Source organism: Podarcis melisellensis (genome assembly GCF_964234715.1).
Source record: "Podarcis melisellensis genome assembly, chromosome: 16".
NCBI classification, from domain to species: Eukaryota; Metazoa; Chordata; class Lepidosauria; order Squamata; family Lacertidae; genus Podarcis; species Podarcis melisellensis.
Window position 1 is genome coordinate 10,955,420 of NC_138533.1, and position 13,106 is coordinate 10,968,525.

The 13,106-nt window shown below is 53.8% G+C and overlaps 1 protein-coding gene across 1 annotated transcript; it reads left to right on the plus strand.

Annotated features, from left to right (window-relative positions):
- The first annotated feature begins 714 nt into the window (after positions 1-714).
- TMEM151A (transmembrane protein 151A) lies at positions 715-10,958 on the plus strand. Its single transcript, XM_081891672.1, has 2 exons — positions 715-1,292; positions 8,092-10,958. The coding sequence occupies exons 1-2, from the start codon at positions 1,200-1,202 to the stop codon at positions 9,451-9,453; spliced, it is 1,455 nt and encodes a 484-aa protein (XP_081747798.1). The 5' UTR covers positions 715-1,199; the 3' UTR covers positions 9,454-10,958.
- Positions 10,959-13,106: the final 2,148 nt, after the last annotated feature.

Genomic DNA, 13,106 nt, shown 5'->3' on the forward strand with positions numbered 1-13,106 from the left:
CTTTTTGCTGAGTTCTACAAGAGGCAACACTGAAACTTAGAGGGAGGGAGCTGACAGGCAGGGCCACCCCAGTTCTGGGCTGGATGTAAGTGAGAAGGCAGGCAGGAGGGAGCTGACTCAAGGCGGATTGAGGTTGGAGGAGCAGGGCTCCACTAACTTGGACTGCTTTCAAAAGATTATCAAACAAATTCTTTGGTATCAATGGCTACTAGCTAGGATGGCCGTGCTATGCTCTGAATAGGAGCTGCTGGGATCTGCAACAGGGAACAGTTCCCTTTTAGTCAAATCCTGCTTGCTGGTTTCCCACAGGCACCTGGTTCGCCACTGTGAGAACAGGTAAAAGGTAAAGGTAAAGCGACCCCTGACCATTAGGTCCAGTCGTGACCGACTCGGGTTGCGGCGCTCATCATGCTGGACTAAATGGGGTCTGATGGTTTATTTTGTTCGCATCCCTGTGCGCCTCCGGGGGTGAAGTCCAACCACTGCGTTAGCAGCACTGAAGTGACCACTCCGGGGCTCAAGCCTGGGCAGTTGTGTCTGCCCAGATGACAAGAAGACCACCCGCCTCTCGGCCTCTCCAAAAAGGACCACCGTATAAAGCCAAGGTGCACAGAACTGCGGGACGTCTGCAGGACTCCTCTTAAAGCAGAATCAGGGCGCCTTCCGAAGTGACGTGAACATAAGATAGGAGTGGAGGAGAGGCACTCTCGGAGTCGCGTGTGCTGCGTTCAGACGAGCAGCAGGCCAGATCCCTTGACCGTGCGAATCACGGGGCAAACCCGTGGGCATCTAGACTGTGCTTAGTCATGCCCCCAAGGAAGAGATGGAGGATTGGGGCGAAGCGGCTGGAGAGCTCCGGGAGGCGCTGAGGCGGAGGCCGCGTGTGGCCCCTGGCTGGGGCCTCGGGCGGGGGTGGCCCAGCGCGGGGAAGGCGGCCCTGGCTCGGTGCGGGCTCCCTTCCAGCCGCTAGGAGGAGGGCGGAGCCGGAGCTGAGCGCGCGGGCGGGCGGGCGGCGAGCGGAGAGCCCGGGGAAGGTGCGCGCCAGGCAGGCAGGCAAGCAAGCAGGCGAGGGCGGCCGTCTCCATGCCCCGCTGCAGAGACTGGGCGAGTCGGCGCCGCTCCTGCCTCGGGGCCGCGGAGCCCCTCGCCCGCCCCTAACATGCGGCCGGGGCGCCTGCTGGCGGCGCCACGCGTGAACCATGCCAGGCTTGGCAGAAGAAGAGGGGGCGCAGCAGCCGGGGGCGGGGGAGCTCCCCACGCTCACCCCCGCGGGGGGACCCCCTCGGGAAGAGGTAAGGCCGGCCAGCCCCAGAAGCCCAGGGCCACAGAAAGGCGCGCTTTGCGCTGCGCCCAGGGCGCACCGATTTGGAGACCCCGGGGGGCTTCTCCAAACTCCGGGAAAAGCGGGGTGGGGCAGGTGTCGAGACTCCTGGATCTGGGCCCGCTTCTCCGAGCTTCGGCCCACCTACCCCACCACCCCCCGATGGTGGGCGAGGCTGCGTGGGGGTGGGTGTTTGGGGGGGGGGAGGGAGACAACGGCAGTTTTGCTGCAGGGAACACGTGCTGCTTTGTGTCTTATTAATAGCCAGACGGGGGTTAAAAATAAACGGGGATGGGGGGGAGCGGGTAGAGGGGACGGCGCGAGCAGGGCTTCATTTGTCCCATCATCTCCATAGGGGACCCCCCCCGCTTCCTCGGCCCCCCACCTTCAGCAGCATCGCCGGGATTTTTTTTTTTTTTTGCAGCGTTGTGATTTGGAGTTGTGTATTGTGCGCGTCCAGAAAGGGGTGACGGTGGCGGGATTTCGCGGGGGATTCCGAGCTCGGGGATGGAGGGAGGGAGAGAAATCGGTTAGGGCTAGAGGAAGCCTTTATGGATCTGCAAAGAAAGGGGTGTGTGTTTTGCTACCGGCGTTGGGGGAGGGGGTCGTGGCGGGTGGGGTGGGGGGAAACGTCCGCCCGCACGAAGTTCTGCATTGCACCAGAAGCAGGCAACGTCCTTCTCTCCGCTTTGCTGCTCTCTCTCTCGCTCGCTCTTTTTTTCCCTGCTGGTGGCAGCGACTCCTGATAGGGATGATGGAGGGATTGTCTCTGAAGAAAGGGGAGTTGTCGGGGGTGGGAGACAAAGCCGGCAGGCAAGGGGACGAGGGAGGTGTGGTGGCTTGGTGTTTTGTTTTTTTTTAATGTGAGGGGCGTCCGATGGCGAGGGGGAGAAAATCCTGCCACCAAGCCTGTCAGGTGGAAGAGAAATAATGGAAAAAGGGGGAGGAAAGGCTGTATTTTTGGAGATGATTGCGCACCATTGGGAGTTGATTATGGTGCAACCTTTCCACCATTTCTCTCCTAGGCCTGCAGAAAAAGCTGGTGTTAGGTGTCTTGTGGCAAGAGGAGAGAGATAATTGGGAACAGTTTCTCCTTTAGCTGATTGGAGAAAATTCAGATTTATCTGGAGGACAAACCAGCCCCGCTTCCTTCCTCCAAAGCTCCCCAGATCAATATCCCCACGCACGCACACATATTTATTGTTTGTTTACTTACAGGAGGGGTTTATACCCCGCCCTTTTGCGAAAAAAAAAAGGCTTTCTGACAGCGGCTTGCAAATGTCATTCAGAGACGATTCCTGCTCTCAAGCTTTTTAATCTGAAGAGACATGACACACAAGGAAAAAGGAATGGGGAGGGAGGAGGATAAAGCAAGCTTAAAGACAAGTGCACAAGTTACATGTTTTAAAACACAGTTGAGAGCCCTAACTGGTCCTAGCAGCATTTCTGGGTTTCTTGGCCTTGATAAACAGCGCCTGCCTGGTCGGATCCAGGAGCGGAAGTGATGACAACATCCAGGCCAGGAGGACAAGGTAGCTCCTGCAGTACAGCCTGATACTTGGTGGCTGCTAGAATCCACACAGAAGCGAGCTTATTGGAGTCACCCACCTCCCTCATCAACAACAGAGGCAATATTTAAAGTACAGGGAGCTGAAATGGGAAGGAGAATGTTTTTGGTTAGACGTCTAATGGATTTGCTCATAGAACATAATAAGAGCCCGTTGGATCAGGCCAATGGCCCATCTAGTCCAGCGTTCTGTTCCTCGCAATAGTCAACCAGGTGTCCTGAGTCTGCAAGCCGGACCTTAATTGCGACAGCATCTCTCCCTGCTTATGATTCTCATCATCTGGCATTCAGAGGCCCCATCTGCACTTCAGGCAATATCACACCACTTTTAACAGTCCTGGCACCCCCCAAAGAATCCTGGGAAGTAAAGTTTGTTAAGGGTGCTGACAGTTGTTCGGACACCCCTGTTCCCCTCACAAAGCTCCAGTTCCCAGCGTTCCCTGGGAAGAAGGATATATTGTGTAACCACCCTTGGAACTGCAGTTGTTAACAGACGCCCCTGTTCCTCACAGGACCAAATTCCCAGAGTGAATTAATGGTCAGTTCATTTGCCCAGGGTGCTCTGGGAATTCTTGCTCTGTGAAGAGGAATGTGGGAGTCTCTTAAAGCATTGGCTGCTAAGTCACTCTGGGAATTGTAGCTGTGACAGCGGTCTCCAAACTGCACTCGGCACCCTTCGCAAACTGCAGTTCCCAAGATTAAGTCAGGACAATCGAAAGCGACAGGATATGGCTAGCCTTCTAGCCTCCGACTCTTCCTCTTTCAAGGTCCTTCATGGTCCCACTTCCTGAGCTGCCTCTTTCCTGTCTGCCAATTCCAGTGCCCTTCACCCCCCATATCAGCCTGATCCTGCCAAGCGATGGCACCAACTATTTTCCCTCCTGTGCTGAGATGACAGTTCTGAATCCCAGTAGAATATAAGGCAAAGTACATTCTGCCACATTGGCCCAGTGGATCCTCCTGTCTGGTATGGGGTGGACCAGTGGCGCTTTGGACTCTAACTCCCATCAGCCCCAGCCAGCATGGCCGATGGTCAGGAATCATGGGAGTTGGAGTCCAGCATCACCTGGAGCAGGGTGGGCCTCCAGCTGTTGTTGGACTACAACTCCCATCATCCCTAGCTAGCAGGACCAGTGGTCAGGGATGATGGGAGCTGTAGTTCATAAACAACAGGAGACCTAAGTCTGGGAAACACTGCCCTTCCTGCTCTGATCTATTATGACAGTGAAGGCTAGACGTTAGTCCTGCCAGGTAGGAAGGGGGTCTTGACGCCTTCTCTCCTCCAGGAGGCAGTGATGGCCGCCATCTTGGATGGCCACTGTGAGAACAGGATGCTGGACTAGATAAGCCACTGGACTGGTCCAGCAGGCACTCTTTCTGCTGGTGTCTTGATGGGCGAAGCCAAGGATCGCTAACATTTTGTGCCCAGTGGGTACATTCTGAATTTTGAGAGGGTGCTGGCTTGTGGGTGGGTGTGTGGCATAATACAAAATGGCTGCCACAGGGAGCACAACATTACATGAACTTGGAGAGACGGCCACCTCTGGCAACCTTACGTTTCCTGCGGGATGTCAGCAGCCTCCTGCTGGCCCTGATTGTGAAGATCACACAATATTGATTACACACACACAGGCCCTGGCGCCGCTTCTGCCTAACAGCAACAGGGAGCATTCTTCAGCGCCAGGAGAAATATACAAGGCAGCTGCAAGGCAATCTCACTTCACATAAATCGCTTAGAAGGTTACCTGCCCATTTTGCCACATTTCGTGCTTTCCAGGAGAGCTAGAGATTTTTAAAGAAAGAATGAAATGAAATGGGAGCTCTGAGCCTTTGGTGGTGCTGGGTTGGCGACTCCTGGGCTAAGCCCCCCGCAGCTTTCAGGGGCACCTGTATTTCAGTGCCGCAACATCCTTGTTTCCTAGATCCCATGAGCACCTAAAAATTTGACACTGGTATTCCAAGTATCTAAAACATTTTTTCAAAAAATCTTGACTCGGGTCAGCATCTGAATGTTGTTGGGGAGAAAGAATCTTAACCGTATCTGTATATAATTGTGATTAAATAACATATTCAAATTAGTAATTAAAAAAATACCCTTCAGGCATATCGCACACTTAAGAAACTTGAAGCAGATATACTTCCCATGATGCCCCACCCATTTCCCATAATTCCTTGTGCTCTCCCCACCCTACTGGCCAGGAGTGGTAGTGCAGGCCAATGCCATGTTGTGCGTTCCAGCCTGGATGGAAATTCTATTAATATCGACATGAGAACTTTAACAAGGGGGCTCTCAACTTATTTTCTTCAACATCTGTGGGGTAGTGCGGCCCTTTTCAGAGCTAGCTGCCCGTGCAGTTTGTGGGCCTGATTATTGATTCCCCCCCCAGTCTGGTTTTAGTATTTACATTCCTGTTTATACACTCGGCAGAACTGAGTGTGGGCTGAACCACATTGGGCTTTTGCTTGCAGCTGGTGGGAGGAGTTTTGCATGTTTAAATGTAATTCCACAAAAATAAAGCACATGTCACTGCATATAGAAATCTAGCAAGCCAAGGAGAAAACGTAAGCGGAACGCTTTTCCCTGACACTCTGGCTTTTTACATGCAGGGAGTTTGCTGCTTACTTTTCTTTAAAACAAAAACCGATACAGAAATTATGATGATGATAAATCTTATTGGGGAAAAAGGTGCCTAGACATTCTGTTGTGGAGTCCAAACTGAGGTTTAAGGTGCCCTTTGGCTTATAGAACTGAGTTTCTAACACTGCTATGAGGAACAGGATTCTGGACTTTTTAGTTCAACCAAGCCACAGTCATCACGTGTTTTCCTTCCTTCTCTAACTCCTTCTCTCTGAGTGCAGGACTGCAAATGGCCAATCTCCTTCCTGATGCCTCTCTGCCCCCTCCCCAGGGACCACCCTAATAGCCATTTGCTCTTGGCACATTTCCCAGAAGCCTTTGCCAAAACCTTTGCATCCTGGGATGGGAAACCAGGGTGGGAGGATGTGGGCAGCCCTGGTCTGAGGCAGAACGACTATTAGCACATAAACCCAGAACATCGCTTCCCACAACAGAGGGCGCAGATCGCGAGGGAGATGGGCCAACCGTAAACCTCGCTGAAAAGTTTTCAGCCAGGTGATCCACGTGCCAGGAGCATGGTTCGATCTGTGTCAGGAGGACAGTGACCACACACAAAATGAAAACACCCCCCTGCTGGCTTAACCTGGAACCAGTGTAGTTGCAGTGAAACCGAGGGGTGGGGAGAAGGACCAGACAGCAGTACAGTTTCTGTAGGTCCAGAAGTTTGTTGGGGGCCGAATGGAGCCATGATGCTCAGGAGCAGTCTATCCCCAATGCTAAAGGGTTTGCAATAGAAGAAAGACATGCTGGTTTCCTAGAAACACCAACCTATCCACCACAAGAAGCAGGGTACAGTGGTACCTCGGGTTAAGTACTTAATTCGTTCCGGAGGTCCGTTCTTAACCTGAAACTGTTCTTAACCTGAAGCACCACTTTAGCTAATGGGGCCTCTCGCTGCCGCCGCGCCACCGGAGCACGATTTCTGTTCTCATCCTGAAGCAAAGTTCTTAACCTGAGGTAATACTTCTGGGTTAGCGGAGTCTGTAACCTGAAGCGTATGTAACCTGAGGTACCACTGTACTGGGTTAGACCCTTTGGGTCTGATGTAGCAACAGCATTCTTCTTAATGTCCCTAAAAAGACTGCTCCCCTCCAGTGCTGGCTAAACAGCCTAAATCCAAGTCATGTGGTGTGTTCCTTGATGTGTCTAGTAGTTCTGATAATGGCAACAGGAAGAAGTGGCCAGGCCTGTCATTCATCACAGCTGCCAGGATTCAGGAAAGCAGGAGAAACTTGTTTCTCTTAACAATCAAATGGTCGGAATCCTGCCAGTATTCTTTTCTCCATATACTTTCCAGGCTGGTCTATTAGGGCAAATGGGGCACTTCCCCTTTAAAGTCTGCCTGCCTTCTTCCAGCCAGTCTAGAGGGATGACTTTGCCTGTCCTCCTCCTCCTCCTCCTTAGTCTCGGTGTTGCCCCTTGGAGAACTCAGCAGGGAGGAGGACATAGCTGTCAACTTTTCCCTTTTCTTGTGAGGAATCCTATTCGGAATAAGGGAATTTCCCTTAAAAAAAGGGGAACAAGGCCTGCTCAGGGCAGCAGAGCCTAATGAGCGCAGCAACACTTCTTGGTAGGCCTTGCCACATGAGGCAGTTGCAGAGGCTGAAGATCTCCGCCTTCCCACAGCTGCCTAAATCTCCGCTGCGTCCTTCCCAAGCCATCTGATACTCAGCCTACTTGCCTGTCTCTGCTCCTTTCTCTTCATGCCTCTTCTGGTACTAGGAGTCGCCCCCATGGATCAGTTGCGGAGAGGTCCCTGCCTCCCCACAGCCAGCTAAATATTCTCTCTCCAGGGTTTCCCCCCAAGCAATCAGAGACTGCGCCTTTGTGCCTGTCTTTCCTCTTCCTGGGGGGGGGGGGGAAGATTGTTGCAGGAGTGGGAGACACCCGTGACTCTTCACAAACCTCACCCATCTCTGCTTCTTGGCCTCCCTTCTCCAGCTTCTGACTCTGGACTGCCACAGTCTCTCCCCGGTCACTAAACCCTGTTGCCTCTTCACCATCTGACACCTCTTCCCCACAGTCTTCTCCCTCTGACCCACAACTATTCCCTGAGCTCTGAGCTTTCTCCCCTGAGTGGTTCCCCAGCTGGTTGTTGTTGTTGTTTATTGAATTTATATACCGCCCTATACCTGGGGGTCTCAGGATGGTTCACAGAGTAAAATCAAGATATAAAACCACAAAATACCTAAAAGAAATAAAAACAACCCAATAGCCCCCCCCAAAAAACCACACATTTTAAAAGGGCATAGGATGATTAAAAAGGAGCATTTTTCCCTGGCGCCTAAAGGTATGATGAAGGCGGACTTCTCTGGGGAGAGCATTCCACAGTCGGGGAGCCACTGCAGAGAAGGCCCCGTTCTCATGTTGCCACCCTCCGGACTTCTCAAGGAGGGGGCACACGAAGGAGGGCCTCAGAAGGTGATCTCAGGGTCCGGGTAGGTTAATATGGAAAGAGGCGGTCCTTGAGGTATTGGGGTTCCTCCACCATTCCTCTACGGCCAGCCAGCCCACGACACTAACCTACCATTTTGTTTTTCTCTGTCTTTCTCTCTCTCTGAGCAGCAGCGCCCCCTCAAGCAATCTCTGAGCAGCTCCCTCTGCCGTGAGTCCCACTGGAAATGCCTGGTGCTGACGCTGCTGATGTACGGCTGCTTTGGCGTCATGGCCTGGTGCCGCCTCTCGACGGTGACGCGCCTGAACTACGTCGACTCCTACCGCGACGCCTCCCTGGTCTACCACGACAGCCCTTGCTCCAACGGCTACATCTACATCCCCCTGGCCTTCCTGGGGATGCTGTACGTGGTCTACCTGGTGGAGTGCTGGCACCGCTTCGCCAAGGGCCAGATGCAGTACCGCGTGGACACGGCCAGCGTCTACGAGAAGGTGCAGCGCATGCAGCAGGCCACGCCCTGCATCTGGTGGAAGGCTATCAGCTACCACTACATCCGCCGCACGCGGCAGGTCACCCGCTACCGCAACGGCGACGCCTACACCACCACGCAGGTCTACCACGAGCGCGTCAACACCCACGTGGCTGAGACCGAGTTCGACTACGCCGGCCACGGCGTCAAAGACGTCTCCAAGGAGCTGCTGGGCCTCTCAGATTACCCGGTGACCAAGCTGCGCTTCACCAAGTGCTTCAGCTTTGCCACGGGGGAGGCCGAGGCGGCCTACCTCACCCAGCGGGCCCGCTTCTTCGGCGAGAACGAAGGCCTGGACGACTACATGGAGGCCCGCGAGGGCATGCACCTCAAGAACGTGGACTTCAAGGAGCACATGATGGTTTTCCCCGACCCCGGGCGTCCCCCCTGGTACACCCGCCGGTGGGTCTTCTGGCTGGCCTCCTTCCTCCTCCTCTCCTGGCCCTTGCGGGTGCTGGCGGAGTACCGCACCGCCAACGTTCACTACCACGTGGAGAAACTCTTTGGGGCGGACGACGGGCCCAGCCCGCTGGACGCGGTGGGCGGCTACGTCCGGCGCATCTCCCGCGTCAACACGGTGGACATGACCGAGCTGGAGTGGCACATCCGCTCCAACCAGCAGCTGGTGCCCAGCTACTCGGAGGCCGTGCTGATGGACTCCACCGTGGTGGCCGGGGCGGCCTACCTGCGCAGCTGCCAGCGCTGCCGCCGGACTGTCAGCAGCAACTCCTTGCCCTCGCGCGGGACCCGGGCCCTCTACGCCCGGCTGCCCTTCAGCTGCAGCCGCTTCTCGCTCAGCGGAGCCCGGCGCTGCGGGGGGATCCTGCGCAGCCTGAGCGGCAGCCATGTGGGCAGCAGCATCGAGACGGAGCCCCTCGAGAGCCCCCCCTGCTACCAGGACGCGCTCTACTTCCCCGTGCTGATCGTGCACGGCGGGGAGGGCTGCCACCGCAACGGGCAGAGGCCGGGCCCCGCGGGGAGGGCCTCGGGGACTCCGCTGTGACCCCAGAGAGAGAGGAGCCCCACGGGGTGGGAAGATGAAATGGAATAGCAACCCAAAAGCCTCCGCCCTGGCTTGTTTCCCTTATTACCTGAGTGCCCCTGCAAAAAAACAAAAACAAAAAACGGGCTGTAGGTTCATTTGGTCCAGCCATTTCCAACCCCCTCTATGTTATCTGGGGGACGGGGAAACAAAGGACCCTTTTTGTGTGTGAGTGTGTGTGCACGCGCACGTGTGTGCAAACGGAGCCAGTTGTGCAAAGGCTGGCTTGTTTTGCACAACCCATTGCTTCAAAACAAAATGTCCTTTCTTCTTCTTTTTCTTAGAATGTGGTTGTTCAACAAGTTCTCTGAGAATGGAAGGAAGTGGGGGGACGGGACACAGAGGAAGGGGTGTCTGGCTTTGAAGCAGGCCGCTTCTGGGGCTGAGGGGAGAGAGGAAAGACCAAGAGCAACATGGGGTGTGCGAACCCCTATGTTTGGGCTGCTTTAGAAGCCTTGACATCACTTCTCCCCTTAAGTTTTGTTTTTTTACTCTGCACCACTGAGCGCCTCCATGACCATGAGGGCTAAGCATCACACTCAGGGTGTCGGGAGGCCTGCAGTTCTTTCTGGCATTGTAGTTACAGGAGACTGACTGCTCCTGGCCTTTAGATGCATTAAAGGGGTGGGGGGTTAGAGGATTCCCTTCTGAAGCCTGACTGGGAGTTGGGTGGCCCCATTTTTCATCAACTGAGGATCTGTGCCTTTGTAACAGAGAGAGATCAAAGGGCCAGGCGCCTCGACCCACCCCAGGTTTTTTTGCCTGCCGTTTAAAACGACAACAACACACATGCACACCTTTCTTTGTGGGCTCAGCTCCTTGGCTACCTAAACATAGCCTCTGGGTTCAGGGACAGTGCAGGCAACTCCTCATTTATGCACAATCCAGGTACCTGAGCTTCGCCACAAACCCAGAAGTGGCAAAAACGTCCTTTAAAGAGTGTGATAGTTGCAAAAATAGCGCCCAGCAATCTCAGGAGCCTTTGCAAAGTGAAACGTTGGGAGTTTGAGTGAGGTGGTTTGGAGGGAGCAATTGTGATGGAGTTTGGTGCATTAGTATTTTTTTTAAAGGGTTTTTCAAGGGTTTCCAAAAGTTCAGAGGGTGTTTACAGGCTTTTTCAACGGCATTCCCAAAACACGCAATTTCAGTTAATGGCCTTAGGATGTAACCAACACGTGAAAATGGGGAGTCTGTATGCCTTCGAACGCCAGGTGCTGGGGACAGGTAAATGGGGAGAGCTCTTGCCTTCCTGCTTCGCTGGTCAGCTGTCAGAAACAGGATACTAGACTAGACGGAATTGAGTCTCATCCAGGAAGACGGTACTTCGCTTCCAAAGTAAACTGTCGGGGCAGGCAAATGCTCTCGCTTTTGGCTATCCATCCATCAAAGGTTTTGTGCAGAATCGACGGACCAAATGTTATTGCGGAAGGGGGGGGGAACACCTCCACCGCAAAAAAAAAACACAACAGCTTCAGGAATCCTGGGACCAGACAGGGCCGGTCCTCCCATTAGGTAGAATGAGGTGGCGGATGTTGGGGGCGCTGGGGGCGGAGCCCTATTCAGCTGTTCCTCCTGATTGGCTGTCCAGCAGTGACGCTTCCTTGGTTGCTTGTGTGACTGGCTGTGTTGCCTGTTCTCTGCGCAGCCTGCCGGGAAAACTTTGCTGGCTCAACAAGGAAAAGCAGAAAAGCAGCCAGCCCTGGCTGCACACTCCAGCCATAGAGCTGGCCCCCTAAACTAGCCTGCGGCCCTCAGGTGCCTCTGTAGCAGGGAAGCTATCGCCTACTGAGTTGGCTTGCATACGTGGAAAGCAAGATTCCTAGGGACATAGCCACCATTCGGTAATTCAGGGCTGCTGTGGATGCTGGAAGGTGGAAAAGGATGTTGGACTTAGGCCATAAACCAAGACAGGACTTGGCTGACCTGTCCGGGCTTGCAATGGAGGACCCAGGCGCACATTTTCCATACAGTCATTCACGCCTGTCTCCTGTGGTCGTGGGCCCTGTCTGCCCCCTGTGTTGTGGCCAGCTATGCTCTACTCAAGAGCAGACGCACTGGTTTTTCAATCCTAAATTAGTCCCACCCAGTCGTTTTAACGGATCTGCCTTGAACATTGGGAACACCACCACACAGTTAAAACGGCCCTTGAACGTCCACCAAAGAATCTCAGGAACAGTAGTTTGTCAAGGGGGCTGAGAGTTGTTAGGAAACCCCCTTGGTGCTACAGTTCCCTGCACCCTTAGTAAAATACAGTTCCCAGAATTCTTTGCGGGCAAGGAGACATGGCTTAAGGTGGCAGGAGGGTGTTTTTGCATATCTGGCGTGGTTGCGACCTTGGGACAGCCACAAGTTTAGGCTGGCTTAACAATTCGTTCTCCCTTTTCTGAGCAAATGACGGGAGCACCATTTTTATTTTTATTTTAATAAGGCTTGGGCTAATTCTGAGCACTCCTGGAATGAATGCCACGATCCTCCGGGGAGGCTGGGAGGATAACAAGCTTGTAGTGTAGATACACCCTGGAATAGCTCAGTAGGTTGAGCATGAGACTCTTAATCTTAGGTTCATGGGTTCAAGTCCCAGTTGGGAAAAAGATCCCTGCCCTATGGGGGAGGGTTGGATTAGGTGACCCTTGTGGTCCCTTCAGACTCTACGATTCTATAAAAAAGTTTATAAAGAAACACATTTGCTTTCTTCCTGCCCCTTCCAGTATTCTGGATCCCAACCATTGTCCCATGTTCCTTAGATAGGATGTTTCTGGACTGCAGTGGTTCTGCCTCTACCAAAATCTTAAGTAGGAAGGGCTTCTTCCTTCAGCCTTCAAATGGCCTCCTGCCAGGGACTTTTCAGTTGTGGCCCCTGCATTGCTGCAGGTTATGTCAAGGGGCGGGACTTCACACACACACCTTTTTCCAGGCTTCCTGATGCTCCTTAGACTATACCATGCGCAGGCTACAATGCTCTCCTCTCACCTGGTGAGGAAAGCATGTGTGTGTGTGCGAAGGGACTGGCGTGTGTGAGTGTCGGGGGGGGGGGGATGTTGCCATTCCCGACCCCACCATCCCATTATTATGACTAGGGGGGGTGTCTCCACATTTGACAGGCCCGAGGAGTCCCAGGTGGGGGCCTCCATCGCCATGCTGTTGTAACTTCAGTGTGAGTTTGCATCGAGACCACTGGTTTCTTCCTGTTTTCCTGGGGGACGGGGTGGGGGGTGGTGGCGAGGTATAGAAGTTCCTCCCTCCCCCATTCTCCCTCCCTCCTGCTCTCTCTCCTCCCGTCTCCATGCAACACAGGCGCAATTCAAGAGAAGAGACTCTTTTTATTGTGCAACATGAATGTGGACGTGGAACTGTTAACCTAAATCGGAGGGGGTGGGGGTGGGGCGACGTTGGGACTTGTTGATGTTGGAGTGAAATAAAAATTACTTCGAGTCCCTCGCTCATAGGACAATAAAGATCTTTCGAGGTAGGCGCCTCTCGTGTCCTTGTGGGGGTCTTCTGGATGGGGGGAGCGGGAGGGGAAACATTGGAAAAGAAGATTGGGGTTCAGGGACTCCCAACTCCCATCAGCCCCCAGCCAGCATGCCCAGTGGCAAGGGATGATGGGAGTTGTA